This window comes from Hylobates moloch, unplaced genomic scaffold (genome assembly GCF_009828535.3).
Source record: "Hylobates moloch isolate HMO894 unplaced genomic scaffold, HMol_V3 SCAFFOLD_13, whole genome shotgun sequence".
NCBI lineage: Eukaryota > Metazoa > Chordata > Mammalia > Primates > Hylobatidae > Hylobates > Hylobates moloch.
The window spans coordinates 64,896,615-64,918,249 of NW_026652288.1; the positions used below are offsets into that span (position 1 = coordinate 64,896,615).

A 21,635-nucleotide genomic window follows, 5' to 3' on the forward strand; every position below is an offset into this window, starting at 1 on the left:
AACTATTTCAATAATGGTAAACATTTATTGAGCTCTTTGTAAAGCCTGGTACTATGTTAAACATTCTATATACATGGTCTCATATAGTTCTTACGAGCCAATGTGGTAGGTAATCCTATATTCCTATTTTAGAGATGAATAAAAAAAAAAAGGCTTTGAGAATTTATCAAGGACCCATAATAATCCACAGAACCTAAATTCAAATCCTTTTGTCCAACTCCGAAGACTTATCTCTTAACCTCTTCATAAGATTAAAATGCTAAATGGGCACATACTGTTAAGAATTTTAATGGCTCCTACACATGCATCCTTTATATATACCCTTCATGATTTTTCAAACCATGTCAGATTCTCATTTTTCAATTCTCAAGATACAGCATCTTCTTATAGCATCTTCACCACCTTTCCTGTTTACTGTCTTAAATGTGCCCAATCTCGGAAACATCAATAACAAAACAAGCTTGTTGACATTTTGTGAAACATTTAAGGAGACTTCCAAGGAATGTAACATATGTAGACTTTGTGACACATATATTGGCATGTGGTCACAGCTCTGTTCTGAGATGAGATGTTACTATTTTGGCTTTGAGACATGAAGGATATGACATTCAAATCTAAACATACACCAGCCAATCGTGAAAAGTCAGCATACTCATAATCCAAAAAGCTTCAATAGAAATTTAGATAGTTATAGAAGGTGCATTACTCAGAGTCAAGAAACCTGGGTCATACTGGAGAGAACAGTGACTACCTCTACAGAAAATTATGTTCATATACAAGCTACAACAAATATCAAATGTTATATAAAACAAACAATGCAGGGGAGTCCACAAGGATGTGGAATGTTTGAGCAAAAAAACGAAGAGGCTTATTCAATGGCTTGTACTAAAAGATAAGCCCCAGATTCTAAAAGAAGGTAGGCAAACTGCTTCCAACTCACCCTGGTCTCAAAAGGTGAAGAAGGTAGAACATCACAGAAGGAATAATGGAGTACAGTGAAAGCAGGCCAAAGGAGGTTGATAAAAATTAAAAAAGGATTAGCACATGCATTCTTGTTTTAATTGGGGTAAGAACTGTGGACAAAGAGTTGGAGATAGGTTGTTCTGAGGAGACAAAGGGCTATTGTTTCAGTCTTGGCTGGGGGCAGCCATGTTTATCTTCCATCGAACGTGGACAAATAAAAATCCTTACAGAGGTATTTTTTATCATATAAGTTTTGCAGGCACGTTGCTTTTAAACCCAATGACATATGCTACTATTTCACGTAATAAAGTTTCTTTTTGTTTGTGAGGTTGTATGTGAGAGCTTCATTAATCAAGTTGCCACTATAATTAAAAATTATTTCTGATTATAGTTTGCTGACATCTAATAATATAGTTGTTTTACAAAGGCAGAACATATACCTATAGGAAAAGGGTGGCCCGGATGCCTGCAGGGACCAATGGGTAGCCATCTCAAGTATGCTTTTCTTCCACTGGCCTATTCCCTGCTAGGCTCTCTCTTCTCTAAAGAGATTGCAACATGGTATCACTCTGATATGAAAATCTCTAATTCTTAGGAAGCAAAGTATTGACAAAGTCTACAGTGCAGTTTAGAGTTTGATTTTTTCTACAGCCCTTTCTAGATTATTCCATGAAGACTCTCAGGATAAGGTCTTGGATACATAGTTAAGACTGAACCCTCATTTCCACCCTTCCACACAATTCTTCTCCCTAAGCCGACCTCTGTATCTCTGCACTCTCTCAGGCTGACCCGGCAAATCAGCACCTGAGTTTTTCAGGCCAAAAGCTTTTGGTTCCCTACTAAAAAATAAATCAAGTTTGTAAGGGAGAAGGGATAGTTGCCTATAATGTAATAAACATGGCCTTCCTTCCCTCATCATAGTTTATTCAAATTATAAAAAGTGACTATAATTTGTATCCAGGACAAATGTAAATGACAAGAGTGTCTCCTAGATGCTTTAGGTATGGTAGAAGAATTAGTCCTTGATAAAATACAATATATGACCACACAAATTTGAGTACTATTTAAGCCAATTAATTAACCATGATCACTCAAACTTAGGCAATATGACAAATACTTATCATCTTCACATACAAAGAAAAATGAATAAACTGCCTATAACAATATAGCATTAAAAATCCTATTGATGTTCAATATTCTGTGGCTATTAACATTGTGGGGTGTTTTTAAAAATCAAAAATACTGAACTGTTTAGAAAATTCTGCATAGTAATAGTATTACATTGTGAATTTTATTTTCAAATTTAATAAAGAGGAAAATAATAAAGTTAAGGAGTCAAAAGAAGTAGCAAAAACAAGATAGTCATTCATATATATAGAACACATAGATTCATTTCTAGTTGATTCAATCCTATTTACATATCTAAAATACAAAATAATGGCCATCTGGCTAGTTCCTTGGTAGAGCATGAGAGCCTTAAAATACAAAATACAACTTAATGTGTCAAGAAGACCTCAGTTAGCACCAGGAAAGGAACTTTACTTTAGCTTCTGATTACTTTTTTATTTTTATTTTTACTTTATTATTATTTTTGAGATGGAGTCTCACTCTGTCACCCAGGCTGGAGTGCAATGGCACAATCTCAGCTCACTGCAACCTCCACCTCCCAGGTTCAAGTGATTCTCCTGCCTCAGCCTCCCGAGTAGCTGGGACTCTGATAGATGTGTGCCACCACACCTGGCTAATTTTTATATTTTTAATAGAGACGGGGTTTCACCATGTTAGCCAGGAAGGTCTCAATCTCCTGACCTCATGATTTGCCCACCTCGGCCTCCCAAAGTCCTGGGATTACTGGCATGAGCCACTGCGCCCAGCTTAGCTTCTGATTATGACCTCAGTATCTTGGAATAGATACTGAGGAATACTATGTATTTATCATCAAGAATTAATTAAAAATTAATTTTGAAAAGTAATTGCTGTATATCATCAATTCATAAGTGATTCAAATGAATTAAAACCTTAAAACTGGTATTACTTGATGTTGCGAACAACTCTCCTACAGTGGTTTGTCTTCATCTCTTCCAATGCTTGTTCCAGTTGTTGAACCAAATGGAGCAGGGTGGCTGGGTCTGTCTGTAGAATTTTGGTGTTGTGATCTCCATTTTGATTAAGGTGTAGCTTTATGGTCACTGCTGGTTTAATCTGTTGCCTGAGACTTCTACTTGCAAGCTTGATTTTAAATGAAATAAGAGCACAGTAACTATTTAATAACCATGCTGAATATATAATATTTATAGTTATCTTAAACCATACACAAAAATTAAGTTTCAGATGAATTACAGATTTCAAAATGAAAAGTAAACTTTAAAACCTTTGAAAAGAAAATAATGAGAATATATACACAATTTTATGGTATAGAAGATTTCTTAAACATGATATAATAGGCTCAAACCATAAAGACAAAACTGGTAAATTCAATTACATTAAAACTCAATTTTCTTCAAAAGACACCTAAAGATGGTGAAAAAACAAGTAATAAACCAAGAGAAGGGATTTTGCAACAGACATATAACCAAAAAAAGATTAGTATCCAGAATGTGTGAACTCCTCTGATTTAATAAGAAAAAAACCTCAAAACCCAAGATAAAAATATATAGGTCTAAATAAGCATTTTACAGAAGACAAATGAATATCGAAAAATATGTTCAACTTTATTAAACATCAGGATAATAGCCCATAAAACTACATGAAATACCATTTTACAAATATCAGACTAGCAAAATTTTTTTTTTTTTTTTTGAGACGGAGTCTTTCTCTGTCGCCCAGGCTGGAGTGCAGTGGCGCGATCTCGGCTCACTGCAAGCTCCGCCTCCCGGGTTCACGCCATTCTCCTGCCTCAGCCTCCCGAATAGCTGGGACTACAGGCGCCTGCCAACACGCCCGCTAATTTTTTGTATTTTTAGTAGAGACGGGGTTTCACCATGTTAGCCAGGATGGTCTCAATCTCCCGACCTCGTGATCCGCCCACCTCGGCCTCCCAAAGTGCTGGGATTACAGGCTTGAGCCACTGCGCCCGGCCTTCAGACTAGCAAAAATTAAAAACCTGTTCATACCAAGCATTGCAAGTGGCAATAATGGGAACTCTCACCCACTCCTGGTAAGGGATGAGAAAATCACTTTGGAAAACAATGTGCATTACCAGCAACTCTACCCCTAGGCACATACCTTAACCTCTCACACATATACATTTATTCATGATAGTATGTTTCCAAGAACAAAAAATTAGAAATACCTCAAATATTCATTAACAACAGAATAGATAAACCAAGAATAATCACACAATGAATTGCTTACTAAATGGCAGAGAAATGAACTACAGCAACATGGGTTATCATAGAAGAAATGAAAATGTTGAAAAAAAGCAAGTCACAGAATATGTTCAAGTTTAAAAAATATACAGTTTGGTGACAAAATTTATGCTTTTAAAAAAACTATAAAGAAAAGATTAGGGGCTGGGTGCGGTGGCTCACACCTGTAATCTCAGCACTTTGGGGGGCTGAGGTGGGTGGATCACAAGGTCAGGAGTTTGAGACCAGCCCGGCCAACACAGTGAAACCCTGTCTCTACTAAAAATACAAAAATTAGCTGGGCATGGTGGCACATGCCTGTAGTCCCAGCTACTTGGGAGGCTGAGGCAGGAGAATTGCTTGAACCCAGGAGGCTGAGGTTGTGGTGGGCCGAGATCGTGCCATTGCACTCCAGCCTAGGCAACAGAGTGAGACTCTGTCTCCAAAAAAAAAAAAAAAAAAGAAAAAGAAAAAGAAAAGATTGACAGAAAATTCAGGATAATAGTTTCCTTCAGGTGGCTGGGAGATGGTTACAATTGGGTACAGGTTCTTCAAAAGTACTGGTTTTATTTGTTAAGCTTGGTAGTGGGTGTACTGGTATTTGTTTTATCGTTATTCTTTAAACTGGGTCATAACCTTTCATTTGTATAATATATTCCAAAATTTAAAAAATAAGTAATACTGACATATATTTAAAAGAAGAAAACACAAAACTATAAACAATGACCAACTTCAAGGTCCTTTCAATCTTTAGATTCTCCATTAAAAGGAACCAGGACTATCCAAAGCAATAGCTGACTTGAAGTCTAGGAGAGAAACTGTACAAGATGAGCCTGAAACATCTTGTTACAGGAGAAAGCAAAAAAGTTATCAAAAATAGTGGAGTCATGTCAAGAAGACTAGATTCCAACTTGAAGAGATTTTCAAGTGAGTAACAAATCTAAACCTGAGATTTCAGGATTAATTTAATTCTGTAAAATAGAATATTCTGACTAATGAATTCTTCCAAATAATTATAGGTAACCTGGGCTTCCAAAAGAACCCAAGATACTGATCCAAGGCTGAAATTTAATGTCCCCAACTAATTTGCAAACAATAAGTCAATCCCTTTGGGTGAGCTGGTCCCCAAACATAAAATAGGTACTTGCAGGCTAAAGTACCAGTTTAAGATCATCTCTGTAGTACAAATAATTATAGATGACACATATGCAAATTATACATATGATAATTGAAAACAGTACTTATTTATTCAATTATGCTCTGTTTATATTTGTTTTTCCTCTACACTGACAGAGAGGGACTGCACTGACAGACAGGGACTGAGTGTATTTGCTGTGTAATTAAGCCACGACTTTTTTGCTGAAAGACTTAAAGCCACTATCCTCCAATTTTTAGACAACATATCTAAATTAAATACCTATATAAATATCTATACTATTCTTTAACAGTTCTAGAAAAGAGATTACATAACATCCCTAACAAACATCTAGTAAGACATTTTTCTCAGAAAGAAGTTGAATGACAGTACTACAGGACAAAACAGTAGCCCACCAAGTTCTTGATATGGACTTATTTTTTATTGGGGATGAGATTCTGTCCTCCTCCCTGTAAACATAACAACAATAAAAGCAACTTTAAAATAAAATGTCTTATGTCAATGCAAATTAGAAAAAAAAAACAAAGAAAAAAATGTTTACTCTGAAGGGCCATATCTCAAGGCACTGAAAAGGGTATTCTGGCAAAAAACATCAAGTAGGAAACAGGATACATAAATTATGTTTCATGTAGCTACAGTTCCTAAAAGAATTCAGTTCTCTATTTAGCCTCAGAGCAAACAATATGTGGGCAAGACAGGAAAAGAATGCTTTGAAGTAGTTGTAAATGGACCAGCCCTGAAAGGAACATCCTCCTGCATCAGTCTGATGGTGGTACATTCAGTTACTAATGCTATTAACAAGGACATCAATTGTGTTGGCAATTTATTAAGTCTGGGGAAATGTTCCTACTAGACGCTAAGCTATGATGATTAATTTGATTCCCATAAACAACTGCATAATATTTAGGTGGTAATTGTCCATCACTACCAGTCTCCATGAGACAAGTCAGTTACTTAAACATGAAAGGTGCCGTATGTAGTTACAAGTTTCCTAGCCATTTAGCTAGTCTTATCTGATATGCCTTTCTCTATGAGCAGAAGAATCCACTCCAGTTAAAATCCTATGCAATGGTTTCAACAAAGAAGCTGAGGAACTCAATGAGCTGAGTAGCTTTTTTAGCCCTTAAATGCACTTCTCCGTAAGTAGCAACATTCATTCAGTATACCCTCAACCTTAAACTGTACTAGTCCTAGCAATAGTGCAGTGATTCAAACTCACTTCACTGGGTAAATGAGCTCTCTTGAGTTTAATTTTAGAAAATTCAACTTCTTAATTTTAACTTTCAAAAATGTCTTCATAATGGACAAACTCAAAGCAAATCAATAAAGCCAAAAAAAGAACTGTTAAAGCCTACTGGACCCCAAGTCAGGGGACATTCGCATACAAGAGAGACGTAAAGATCTACAAGATGAATTACCGCTGAGCCACATACATGACCATCCCCACATCTCCACCGGGTTATTATTAAAGGACCTAAGTATAAAGGCTTATCCACAGTCATTTCCCCCCACGAACCCCACAAGACTTGCTGCTTATGATGTCCCCCAGAGCATGAACTGTGTTCTGTTCTTTGCTGTATCTACAACACCTGGCACATGTTAGGGGTACAAGAAATGTCTGATAAATAATTTAAGTCACTTAACTCCCCCTGCCACCACTCTTTCTATTCAGCACTGATTCATGCCTATTATATGCCAGGTATTGTGCTGGGCACATGGTAATGAACAAGACACAATACTTGCCCTCCTGGAGCCTACAGTCTGGTTTATACCATGTCCTGTGTTTATGCCTATTAAAGCACTCATCACACTGGATTATAATTGCTGATTTCTAATTAAATTTTATTTTTTGGTCTCCCTCTTACTGTAAGACCATGAGGACTTAAAGGCAAGCACTGCTATGTCCACAAGGCCTAGCATGCACTAGACATTCAATAAATGGTTTGATAACTGAATAGATATAGAAACAAGGATGGATTAATGGGACATAAGAAATTATCTTTTTTATTGTTTATCTGCATGTACCTGAAGATGCTCATGACAATGGAATATTCTCTATGCCAGCCACTCTATCCCAAGTGTAAAATTTGAAGATATAGTAAGACAGGTACATCTTTCTTCTGTCCAAATCCTAAGCCTTTTGTCTTAATTCTTACTCTCCTGATGATCCCTTTATTCTTAAATGTTGCTCTTACTTTCAGTGACATTGTGTTGTGTTAGTGGTTGTTTTTCCTAAAACCACTCTTACTCTAATTACTGGCTTTTATTTCTATTAGCCATGACCAACCAATGAGATTCAGTTCAGATGTCAGAGAAATCATTCTCATTTGTGATTTGAACTAATCTGGCATCCAAGTGTTAGGCCCACATCTTCACCTACTGTAGAGATTGCAACTTAAATAAGCTGTCATCACCTTAAATTCAGTCTATCTTGAACTGATTAATGCCATGAGGGAGTGTGGCTCTAGTGCTGCCTGAACTTCTAATTTTTCAAAAGTTGCTAAAAATTATAATTTTGGTGTGAAATTTCCTACTTTTTTTTTTCTTCAAACCATAGAAGGGAAGTGGTCAGACTGTGGATACCCTTTTAAGAAACTGACTTGCAGATGGACTAGATGAAGGGCAAGGAGAGGAGTCAAGGAAGAGCCCAAGTATTTCTGGCCTGTGTGATTCAAAGAATGTATGTACCATCTGAGATGGGAGAGGCTATGGTAGGAGTAGTTTCAGTAGGGAGGGGGTGTATTAGTCCTTTCTCACACTGCTATGAAGAAATAACCGAGACTGGGTAATTTATAAAGAAAAGGCTGGGCGCAGTGGCTCATGCCTGTAATCCCAGCACTTTGGGAGGCCAAGGCGGACAGATCACAAGGTCAGGAGATCGAGACCATTCTGGCTAACAGGGTGAAACCCTGTCTCTACTAAAAATACAAAAAAAAATATTAGCCGGGTGTGGTGGCACACACCTGTAATCCCAGCTACTCGGGAGGCTGAGGCAGGACAATGGCGTGAACCTGGGAGGCGGAGGTTGCAGTGAGCCGAGATTGCACCACTGCACTCCAGCCTGGCTACACAGCTAGACTGTCTCAAAAAATAAAAAAATTAAAAAAAGAATTTTAATTGACTCACAGTTCCACATGGCTGGGGAGGCTTCAGGAAACTTACAATCATGACAGAAGGCACCTCTTCACAGGGCGGCAGGAGAGAGTATGAATGCCAGATGAAGGAGGAAGCCCCTTATAAAACTATCGGATCTTGTGAGAACTCACTACCACAAGAACAGCATGGGGAAAACTGCTCCTATGACTCAATTATCTCCACTTGGTCCCACCCTTGACATGTAGGTATTATTACAATTCAAGATGAGATTTGGGTGGGGACATAGAACCAAACCATATCAGTGGGTAAGAAAGGTGGGATTCAGTTTGGAACATATTGCATTTGAATGCTTATCAAATTACCAAAGTGGAGATGTCAAATAGGCTTCCACTGTATGATTCTGAAGTTTAGAGGACAGTTCTAGGCCAAAGATATAAATCTGGGAATCCCAAGAATATGGGGTTTATTTAAGACTTCAAATTGGATGAAACCAGCTTGAGAATGTAAGTGGAAAAGCTATGAAGATTCAGAACTGACCTTTGGGGCATCCCAATGTTTAAAGGGCAATGAGATAGAATCAGCAAAGGAGATTGAGAAAGAGGAGCCTGTGAAGTTGAATGGGAATCACAGGGAGTTATTTCCCAGAAGGCAACTAAAGAAAGTATTTCAAGTAGGGAGGCGTGACTGACTGTGACAAATGCTGTTAATAAACAGAATGGCATAAAAACTAAAAAGCCATGACCTTGAGTAAGTTATGAGAGCAGAGTGAAGATTATAAAGTCTGATTAGGAAGAGTTTAAGAGATGACGGGAAGAGAGAATATACAGAGACAACTCTTTCAAGAAGTCTTAGTATAGGCTGGGCATGGTGGCTCATGCCTGTAATCCCAGCACTTGGGGAGGCTGAGGCAGGTGGATCACTTCAGGTCAGGAGCTCGAGACCAGCCTGGACAACGTGGTGAAACCCTGTCTCTACTAAAAATACAAAAATTAGCCAGGCATGGTGGCACATGCCTGGAATCCCACTGTAATCCCAACTACTCAGGAGGCTGAGGCAGGAGAATCACTTGAACCCGGGAGGCGGAGCTTGCAGTGAGCTGAGATCGCGCCACTGCACTCCAGCCTGGGCGACTGAGCAAGACTCCATCTCAAAAAAAAATTTAAAAAAGTCTTAGTATAAAGAGTAGCAAAATAATGGAGCAGCAGTAGGAGGAGTACATGGAGTCAAGACTGGGTTTCTGACTGTGTGCAGAAGGATATGATTCAGTAGAGGCAAACAAAGTATGATGCAGGTAAGAGAGGGAATAATTGCTAGAACTATGTCCTCATGGGGGGAAACAGGGATGGATTGAGGTATACAAGGGAAAGGCTGCCTGTAGATAAGAGCATGGGCACTTCATTAAGAGGAACAGGAGAGAAGACAAGTGGAGCAAATGGGTCCTCATACAGGCTGAAAGATGTGATGACAGGTGCATGTGGGAGTTCTTTCTGATTGCTTCTCTTTTCTTAGTCAAGCTGGAAGCAAGGTCAACACCTAAGCATGTGGAGCATAGAGGAGATGTTGAGGCTTTGAAGAAAGAGAATATATAAGACATGCGTGGTCCTTGCTATCCCAGTGTTTACAGTTTAGTAAAACAAAAAACAAAAAACCAAAAAACCAGGTACATATAAGTGAGATGACTTGCCAAAAGAGGAAGCACAGGTGCCATGAAAAGAAAACACAAATGCCACCAAAATTTAACTGTGTCTAGTGGCAGGGGGCATTTCTCCCAAAGGAAGACATCATTTAGAGCACAGATCAGCAAACCCTTTCTATAAAGAACCAGGTAATATTTTAGGCTTTACAGACCATACAGTTTCTGGCACAACTACTCAACTCTGCCCTTGTACTTTGAAAGCAGTCATAAATAATACATAACAAAGGAGCATGACTGCGTCCCAATAAAACTTTATTTACAGAAATAGGTAGCAAGCCAATTTGGCCCACAGGCCATAGTTTGTTGAGCCCTGATTTAAATGGAGACTTAGAAGGGTAAGAAAGAGTAGAGTCAAGAGGTAGCAGCAAAGCAGAAAACGCATTTCACATAGAGGAAAAATAATGTGTAAAGGCCTGATGCTCTTCATATTTTGAATTCCCACTTTCATTCTCTGCCCAAGGGTGCTAGAGTAACTTTCCTACACGATTGTTTTTTAATGTTACAGTCTTTTTTTTTTTTGAGACGAAGTCTCCCTCTGTTGCCCAGGCTGAAGTACAGTGGCACAATCTCAGCTCACTGCAACCTCGACCTCCTGGGTTCAAGCGATTTTCCTGCCTCAGCCTCCCAAGTAGCTGGGACTACAGGCATGTGCCACCATGCCAGGCTAAATTTTGTATTTTTAGTAGAGACAGGTTGGCCAGGCTGGTCTTGAACTCCTGACCTCAAGCTATCCGCCTGCCTTGGCCTCTCAAAGTGCTGAGCCACCGTGCGTGGCCTTAATGTTACTCCCTTATCCAAATATCTACAAGGGCTTCCTATTATCTGATATTTCAGGTCTAAACACCTCTAACCAAATTTCTATAACCTATTTGGACATTACCTCCATTTGAATCAGAAGAAGCCACTACAACAGTGGTTTCCAAACTGTATTGCACATTAGAATTACCTGGGTGAAAAGAAGCTTTAAAAAATCCTGATGCTCAGGCCGAACTCTATACCAATAAATCAGAATCTCTGGGTATAACACACAAACATCAGAATTTCTGTAAAGCTCCCCAGGTTATTCCAACATGAAGTCAAATTTGAGAACAAGTGCACTATAATACATATTCACATGCTCATTTCCATATCCATGTGGGCTTTTACAACATATTCTGCCTTCTCTACTAAGAATATTTACCCTAATTTTCTCTATTCATTCATCCTTCTGAAATTTCATTTCCTTTTGCTAGAAGCTTTCTTGGATTATGCCAGCACATACACACAACTACACGTGTTGTTGTTGCTGTTGTTGTTGTTGTTTTAAACAGTTGTCATCTTCATTTATATAATTATATTCTTTTTTCCCCATCAAGAACCTTATTTTATAACTACCTTTAATTACTAGTTATTTTGAGAACGCCTAATATCCCTAACCAAGGTGATATGATCTTTTCCAGCTGAGAAAGTATCTTACACTTCTTTTGTGTCTCAAAGTATTTAGCACAGCTCTAATCAGCAAATAGATGGCATTCAATACACATCTACTAACTCATCTCTCTCTGCTTAATAAAGGACTATAAGCAATGGTCTGAAAACACCCTTTTGTTTATGTGACTTTAAAATCAACTGAAAGATGAATCTCACAAAAATAATATTGTGAGAGAAGCCAGGTACAAAAGAATATTTACTGAGTCATTCCATATATACAAAGTTAAAAGACAGGTAAATGTAATTTGTGTTAGAAGTCAGGATGCTGGTTACCTTTGCAAAGGAGGAAAGGGGCAGTAATTAGTTAGGAGGCAAAGAGGATGCTTCTGGGGTGTGAGTCACAGTTAAATGCACCATGTGATAATTCACTGAGCGGTACATTGACCTGTGCACTTTTCTACATCTGTTAAATTCAAACAGAAAAGTTTTTAAACATCTAGGCACCAACCTAAAAAATCTATATAACCATCTCCTTTTCCAAAATAACCTATTTCTTACAAACTTTGCAAATTAAACTGATTTGAACACACTGAAAATAAAAGAAAATGAACTATTTGTGAAATGTCTTAAAAATGAACATTAAAAAAACAAAGTTTCAAACCAGGTCTTAGTTAAGGTGGTAAAGAATACAATAAACAGGACACAAACCTAAAATAATTCTTATATTCTATGTTAAGTTAATTTTAAAAATGCTATACCTGTACATCCAGTCGCCATTCAAGGTTATGATAACTGGGAAGGCTTGGTGCCAATTCATTCAGAATCGTTCTGATCTCCTTTCTGTTGTCCAGATAAAGCTGAAGCAACAATTTGTTTAATTCTTCAGAGAATCCCAGAACAAAAACAGAGTCTTGGAAATCCAGTTCAGAAATCTAAGTGAATTGAGTTTAAGACAACATCAAAATTTATCTTTGTCTAGCTAAAATACTTGAAATACACAAAAGAATATGATATCCTCTAATTTATTCTGTCTAGTAAAAGAAACAGCATTCCTTAAAGACAACCACTGCCCACCATTCCAAAATCTGAGTTACCGATACATAAAAGTACTTTACTAAAGTATAAAATGGAAAGAATTGTTAAGATGCCCAGTTTCCCTTCCTATCCTTCATCAAGCTAGATACTGCTGATATGCAAACAAAATATTAATACAGTCTCCCTCCTCTTATGTATCCTCTTAGGATAATATATGGTTTAACAACATGCAGAATTAAAGGTACTTCTGTACTAGCTATTTATACTAGCAAGAGGTATTCATATCAGCAGATGATGTTATATGATTTTTATTTTTTAGGTATGTCTTCAAAAAATCAATTATAAACCACTAACAACATTATTAAAACACACAGATACCTGCCAAGACTATGATGTAGAGTACACTAGACCGTTCTTAAGAATCCAGGCAATACAAAACAGTCCAGAAAAACCCTTACCATGAGCTTTGAGCTCTCAGTGAGGAGATACGTTAATCCTTCCACACCATGCTGGACAGTGTCACTACTCACATTGAGTTTTCCTGAGAAAGAAAAGTGAAAAAGAGCAAATAAATTACTACTGTGGTATTTATCTTGTTCATATTTGTATTTAAAAATAAACACTATTAGGCCGGGCGCGGTGGCTCACGCTTGTAATCCCAGCACTTTGGGAGGCCGAGGCGGGCGGATCCCGAGGTCAGGAGATCGAGACCACGGTGAAACCCCGTCTCTACTAAAAATACAAAATTAGCCGGGCGTGGTGGCGGGCGCCTGTAGTCCCAGCTACTCGGAGAGGCTGAGGCAGGAGAATGGCGTGAACCCGGGAGGCGGAGCTTGCAGTGAGCCGAGATCGCGCCACTGCACTCCAGCCTGGGTGACAGAGCGAGACTCCGTCTCAAAAAAAATAAAATAAAATAAAATAAAAATAAACGCTATTCATTATTACATGTTTTCAAACACTGCATGAAAAATAGTAAGTTGGCCAGAGGCTCCTGCTCCTTCTCATTCCACTCCCAGCCAAATGCCTTTGGTATTTCCCACCATGTAACCTTAACAAAACGCAGAACTGTGGAGACTAGTATCAGGTGCGTAGCCCTTCTCTTGAATGCGTAGCTCCTTCAAGTCTGGCAGAAGAGGAACTCGATAGGGATTGAATTAATCCCAGAGACTGCCTCTTAACCCAGGGGGAAAACAACACTTTTTTTTTTTTTTAGCAAAAGCGGATATCTGAACAACTAATAATGATAACCAAATACTTGCAATTTACAGTTGACCCAGCTATTCCACAGACTTTGGTATATTTATACAAAATACTTGTCAGTATTTCTGAAAGTAAGGTGGTATTATGTATATTTTACCATGAGAAAACTGACTTAATAGAAGCTTTAACAATCTCACAGCTACTTAAGGGACGGGCAGGATTTGCACCCTGACTGAAGAGCTCTGCCAGTTTTATTCTACTACAATCGGAACAAGACCCTAGGAGTCGCAATAATCCCTTTCTCTCCCGGTAGACAGGGAATGGCTCGCAACCGCCCTAGAAGCCTGCGGAGTCGTCCCCTTTCCCTTCTTACTGGCGGCGCCTTCGTAGATTTTTGGGTTTGCGCCGCGTCTCAGGAATTCCACAGCAATCCGCCCAAACTCGGCGACCACTGCAATGAAAGTCAGAAGGCTGTTGAGTGCCGGGCGCTGCCTTTGACCTCCTCCCCAGCCCACAGAACACCGCCCCCACGCCCGCTGACCGGCGCTATCCACTTGAGGCAGGAAGGCCAGGTGTTCCTTATGCTCCTCGGACAATTCCAGCAGCATCTTCGCTGTCCTACGACTTCACCCCGCAGCGCCAACCCCGCCTTCGCCACTTCCGGCGCCCGTGTCCGGGCGCCTAGAGGCTCCGGCGTCGCAGCATCCGGAGCTTTGGGTTCCGGCCTACGAACTAACGTCTTACGCTCGGACGGTCCCTGCAGCGCAGGCTGAGGTCAGAACATTCTTCCTTTTGTAAATCATCCCGCCAAAATTTGGTGAGCGCCTGCTGGGTGCAAGGTGCTAGGCTCTATGGGAGATGAAAAGATGTTTCAAATCCGACACGCCCCCTCGTGGAGCATACATTAATAATATCAATAGTTCACATTTGTTAAGCCCTAAGCGTGTCAGGAAGTGTTCTTACATTTATTAAATACATTTGGAGTTCAGAAGAACCCTATGAGGTAGGTTCCATTATAATTTCCATTAGAGATAAGGAACTGATAGACAAATGCAGCAACTGACACTTTTATAAAGCTAACAGTTTCCACAGAGCTTCTGTATATGTTATCTTAAATGTATCTCAGTTAATATCCTCAACAAACATGGCTTTGTTTTTACAAATAAGACACAAAGCTTCAGAGATTATGTGACAAAGCCTGTGACAGAGCTAGATGGAGAGGGTTGGATCCCTCACTTACCTGCTGCAAAGCCCATCCTTCTACATAACAGCCTGAAAGCTGAAAGCTTGTGACAAGTTTTATGAGTGATTATAAATTAGGATAAAGATAATGATGACAATGACCGATGCTTACAGGATTCAGAGCAATGTTTTTTGTTTGTTTTGTTTTTTTACATGTAGTCTCGCTCTGTCGCCCAGGCTGGAGTGCAGCAGTGGCACGATCTCGGCTCACTGCAACCTCTGCCTCCCGGGTTCAAGCGATTCTCATGCCTCAGGCTCCTGGGTAGCTGGTATTACAGGCGCCCACCACCATGCCTGGCTAATGTTTGTATTTTTAGTAGAGACGGGTTTTCACCATGTTGGCCAGGCTGGTCTTGAACTCCTGACCTCAAGTCATCCAGCCAACTTGGCCTCCCAGAGTGCTGGATTACAGGCGTGAACCACCACACCTGGCCCAGAGCAATGTCTTTTAAAAAGTGTTTAGGGCCTGTGATAATTTAGTTCCTTTTCCAACTCTCTTCTCACCTCCTGTGGTTCAAATATCGGAGACTATAAAGTTGCTAATTGATAGGAATATGATTCTTCAAATCTCAACCCCTTGAAAATGGAGGGCGAGGAGGAAGAGAGGGGAAGGGAAGAAGACTCTTCATATCTGTCTTTTCTATCTAAGGCTTGAGACAACTCTTTCTATATTCTGAGTCTCCCAGGCAGACTAAAAATTGGAAGAGTTTTTCAATTCACTTCTCTGTGTCTACTTTGTCCTTCACATCTGACTGAAATTGTTTCTTCCACTGGGGCACAGAAAGACAGGTCCTTGAACTTATTAGTTAGGTCTTGAAGTAGCATTTGCAGAGAGAACACAATTTTTACGTAGACTGTGAATTGCAGATCAGCAAAAATTGCATCATTTCCTGAAGTTGCCTTTATTCACACATTATTGAGAAAACATCCATTATTAAAGAATAATTTTCAGAAAAGGTAAAATCATGACTCTTCTACAAGTGTACAGTGAACACATGTCAAAAAATGTATTGAACTAGTTAATTAATGAGAGAATTAGTGAGATTACAGTAAAAACCAGTTTCAGCTGATTCAAAAGAGGTATTCAAGAACTGTACCTATATAGGGAGTAGGAATGCTGAAATGAATTTGCAAGTAGACACAATAGTATGCCAATATGAAATGGCCTTTCTTGTCTGTAATCTCAGGGAATGAAGTGAGGACAGGTGAGGTGAAGGTGAGACTAGGGAGTAGCATAATGGGCTGTCTAAAGAAGGTGGTCAAGGAACCAAGTTAGGCCAGGTGTGGTGGCTGATGCCTGTAAACCCAGCACTTCGGAAGGCCAAGGCGGGAGGATCACTTGAGGCCAGAAATTCAAGTCTAGCCTGACCAACATGGTGAAACCCCATCTCTACTACAAATACAAAAATTATCCAAGCATGGTGGCATGTACCTGTGGTCCCAGCTACTTGGTAGCCCAAGGCATGAGAACTGCTTGAACCTGGGAGACAGAGGTTGCAGTGAGCAAGATTTGAGTCACTGCACTCCAGCCTGGGTGACAGAGTGAGACACTGTCAAAAAAAAAGAAAAAAGAAAGAAAGAAAGAAACCAAGTTATATCCAAGAAAAACAGCCTGGGAGTTAAAACACCCCAGGATAATTTATAGAGTGACTTCTGTTGCCATAGGTGATATAATTGTTTAGAAAAAATTACCTGAGTGAAAATTCAAAACTCTAGATTCCAGATCTGGCTCTGACGCTACCTGTATGACTTCTAATAAGTTGTTTTTATGTTATAACCATAGCCTCTTCATCTGTAAAGTTGGTATTTTAATACTGCCCTTCTGTGCCATGCAGGGCTGTTATGGATGCTCAGATGAACTAATAAATTCACATTAAAAATTGATTTTGATGAACAAATGAAACAATAAATTAGAATTAAGCAAACAGCAGCATTTACATTTTATAGGAGCAGATTTTATGCTCCTATAAATTCACAAATAATCATCTTAAAAGCCATTCATTTAATTTAACAAACTTTATTAAGCAATTCCTTAAAGGTTCAAAGATATGCTATGCTTTGGCAATTTGTAGATGAATAAAACAATGTTCTCGCCCTCTAGGAGGTGTCAGAAAAGTGAGGGAGAAAGATAATGAAGTAATTTCAATACAGTGTGATGAGTAGCAATACTTGAAGAATGAACAAAATGACAAGGAAGCATAGAGAATGTACATTAACTCTAATTTAAAAGAATCAGGCTGAGAATAAATGTCCCAGCATATCCTGTGCATGTTAATACGAATGCTCTACAATTAGATTTACATTATAAATATATACAGTCTTAATGTCACTTCATGCTGTCTTACTTCCAGGGTGAATGTGAACAAATAATAAATACTGAGTATTTTTTTCAATTGATGCTGGTAGAGAACAAGGCTTCATATCAATCATCCCCTCACATTCTCTCTGCATCTTTCTATCCCCTTCCAGCTCATATGTCTTTCTTTTCTCTTATATTTTCCCATTTTTTTCTCCTTCTTGGGTATTCTAGCCCAGAATCCTTGCACAGGATATTTCCTTAGCTGTGTTTCAATGACACATAAAATATTATTACCCCCTGCAAGGAATTACAGCTCAATTCACTACACTGTCAAGAGGACAATAACGTGGTGACAAGCCTCACTCACACCAGCCACCTTCTCATGACTCTAAAGCTGGCACCAAATGCATGAATTAGCTCCTGAGATTTAAAAAAATTATTTTAATTCATTTAAAAAAGTATTATAAATACAAACAGAAAAGGGTACAGATTTTTAAAATACTCATTGTTGAATTTTCTCAAATTAAACATACCTGTTACTCCAGAACAAGAAATAGAATGTTACAACACCCCAGAATTTCTGCTGTGCCTCCTGCCAGTCACTATCATCTCTTGTTTTCTCTATAGTAAACTAATGCCTATACACATGCTGCCTTACAACATCCCTGTAGAATCATCTGTGTGTGTGAATGCGTGTGTGAGTGTGTGCACGTGCATGTGTGTGTGTTTGTATTAACCTTTGTGCCCCAACCCAGCAATATCTAATTGGGAACTCAAAGGCATTTTTTAGAATAAGCCTTAGAGTTTAGGCCCCTCTGACTATTTTACCAAAATCTATCTTATAATCATCTTAGTAAATTGCCTCAAAAATATAAAATATTTAGGAAAAAACTTTAACAGGAGATTTGCAAGACCTAAACACTAAAAATTACAGAACTTTGCTGAGAGGAATTAAGACTTGAATAAATGGAGATATATACCACTGATACAGAAATATATGTCATGAGTTATAAGATTTAATATTACTAAAATGTCAGTTGTACCCAATCAGAATAATCCCAACAGGGTTTTTTTTTTTTTTTTTTTTTTTTGCAGTTGCAAGATTTAGTAGAGTGAAAATGGAGCTCCCACACAAAGGGAGGGGACCCAAAGAGGGTAGCCATTGCCAGCTCGAATGCCTGGGTTTATATCCTGATCGTTGTCCCTCTTGCTGTGCTCTCAGGCAATAGATGATTGGCTATTTCTTTACCTCCTGTTTTTGCCTAATTCGTATTTTAGTGAGCTCTCTTTACTGATTGGTCAGGTGTGAGCTAAGTTGTAAGCCCCATGTTTAAAGGTGGAAGCGGTCACCTTCCCAGCTAGGCTTAGGGATTCTTAGTCAGCCTAGGAAATCCAGCTAGTCCTGTCTCTTAGTCCCCCCTCTCAACAGGAAAACCCAAGTGCTGTTGGGGAGTTTGGCCAACGACCGCTCTAACTGGTTCCTGCTGAATTGGGGCATAGTAGGGGTTGTGTAGTTGAGATTTCCTTGGGAAGTGTGCCTTTGATGTCATTAACATCGGAGCACAGGCTAGCAGGCCAGTCCAGGGGTCTGCGGTAGATTTTAGTTATGGACTGTATCTGGGGCTCCATTTGAAGAACTATTTGTAGCTTTACAGCTTCAATTCTGGAAGAGACAAACATAACAAGGAGGTTAAAGATACAGGGATTGAAATGTGTGGACTGCAGTGCACAGGATTATTTCTTTGGCACACTTCACAGGCCCTGACTATCTGCTTGATAGTTTTGAAAAGGCCTGGTCCCATAAATAATGATTTGGCCATCTGATGGGTGCTATCAATGCCTAAGTGAAAGGTTTGGTGAAGGGTTTTAAGTAATTTCTATTGGCTAGCTGCAGGCTAAAGTATTTTCCCTTCTTCAGTGGCTAGCCATCCTGAGGGGAGGAAACTATGTGCTCTTGAGGTTCCCCATTCTATTTCTCCTGCTGAGTACTGGGGCTTGGTTTCCTGGAGGGTATTACCCCATACTAGGGGTCCTTCTATAAGCATTTTTAATGGAGGGTCCTGCCTTGCAGCTCTTTTGGCTTCAATATCCGCTTGGCGGTTCCCTTCTGTTTCCCTTTCCTTTTCTTTCTGATGACTCCAGCAGTGTAAGACTGTCACCTCTTTATGTTTCTGTACAGCCAATAATAATCTCCTAATGGCTTCCTGATGTTTGATAGGTGTTGCCTCAGAAGTTAGGAATTCCCTTTCTCTCTATATTGCTGCATGGGCATGGAGGACTAGGTAAGCATACTTAGAGTCTGTATATATATTTACCCTTTTTTCTTCTCTTAATTCTAGTGCCTGAGTGAGGGCTATTAGTTCTGCCAGCTGAGCACTAGTTCCTGGAGTGAGGGGATTACTTTCAAGTATTCCATTATCACTGACCACTGCATACCCCACTTTTCGAAGTCCTTTGTCTACAAAGGAACTTCCATCAGTATACAAGTTGAGGTCAGGATCTGTCAAGGGAACCTCTAAAAGGTCCCTTTGAGTGGCATAGGTTTGAGCAATTACTTGTTGACAGTTATATTCTATCTTTTCTTCATTGTCTGGAAGAAATGTGGCTGGGTTAAGAGTTGCACAAGTGTGCAGTCGCAGCACTGGCCTTTCAAGTAATAGAACCTGATATTTAAGCAAACAGTTGTCTGACAGCCACAAGTCTCCTTTAGCAGTGAGTATGCCATTCACATCATGAGATGTCCACACAGTAAGATCTCTTCCCTGTATTATTTTAACTGCTTCAGATACTAAGACTGCTACTGCCACCACTACCTGTAAACAATGAGGCCAACCCTTTGCCACTGCATCAATTTCCTTACTCAGGTATGCCACAGGTTGCAAGCTTGTCCCTCGTACCTGTGTAAGGACTCCTAGAGCTATTCCTGTTTTTTCTGTGACATATAAAGAAAAGTCTTGCCCCGTTGGCAAGCTTAACATTGGGGCTTGGGTTAGGGCATTCTTTAGTGCCTGGAAAGCCAATTCTGCTTCAGGTGTCCATCTTACTAAATGGGTATTGGCTTTCTGAGTTTCCTTAATTAGTGTATATAATGGTCTGGCTATTTCGCCATACCTGGGAATCCATATTCGGCAGAAACCTGTTATGCCAAGGAACCTTCTTAGTTGCTTTAGGGTTTTGGGATGAGGATAAGCCAGTACAGGCTGGATACATTCCTCACTGAGGGCCCTGGTGCCTTTGGATAATTTTAGCCCTAAGTGTTTAACCTGCTGTGAGCAGAGCTGAGCCTTTGGTTTGGAAACCTTGTAGCCACAGGTAGCGAGGAAATTTAAGAGTGCTTGGGTGACTTGATGGCACAAGGTTTCTGAATGGGCAGCTAAAAGTAAATCATCCACGTACTGAAGGACAAGAGTGTCCAGTTATGAGAATTGGCTCAAGTCTTGGGCTAACCCAATAGGCTTTTAAAATAGAGAATGACAAGTTTATTTTAAATTTTATATGGAAATGCAAAGGACTAAAAATAGCCAAAACAAACTTTAAAAACAATAACAAAGTTGGAAGATACATATTACTTGATTTCAAGGCTAATTAAGACATAGTAATTAAGACAGTGTAGTATTAGTATAAGGACAAGTAAATAGATCAATGGAACAAAATAGAAAGTCTGGAAATAGATCTGTACCTATATTGCCAATTGATTTTCAGCAGAGATGCTAAGGTAATTCAGTGAGGAAAAGGAAAGTCTTTTCAAAAATTAATCCCAACCCTTACCACACATCACTGACACAAATTTGAGATAGATTATAAACCTAACATAAAGCCTAAAATTATTGAACTTCTAGAAGAAAATATAAGAGAATATCTTCATTACTTTTGAGTAGGCAGAGTTCTTTTGTTTTGAGGTAAGAGTCTCACTCCGTTGCCCAGGCTGGAGTGTAACAGGGGCACTATCTTGGGTCACTGCAACCTCTGCCTCCTGGCTCCAAGCGGTTCTCCTGCCTCAGCCTCCCAAGAAGCTGGGATTACAGGCATGCGCCGCCATGCCTGGCTAATTTTTGTATTTTTAGTAAAGACAGGTTTTTATCATGTTGGCCAGGCTGGTATCAAACTCCCGACCTCAAGTGATCCACTCACCTCAGCCTTCCAAAGTGCTGGGATTACAGGCATAAGCTACCACATCAGGCCAGGCAGAGT

General features: G+C 39.4%; 1 protein-coding gene across 1 annotated transcript; it reads right to left on the reverse strand.

The window, feature by feature from the left end:
• Window positions 1-14,583, reverse strand: COMMD2 (COMM domain containing 2). The gene is made up of 5 exons (XM_032173823.2): window positions 14,445-14,583; window positions 14,277-14,354; window positions 13,162-13,244; window positions 12,427-12,600; window positions 1-3,192 (listed from the first exon to the last, which is right to left on the reverse strand). The coding sequence occupies exons 1-5, from the start codon at window positions 14,509-14,511 to the stop codon at window positions 2,995-2,997; spliced, it is 600 nt and encodes a 199-aa protein (XP_032029714.1). The 5' UTR covers window positions 14,512-14,583; the 3' UTR covers window positions 1-2,994.
• Between the last annotated feature and the right edge of the window lie 7,052 nt (window positions 14,584-21,635).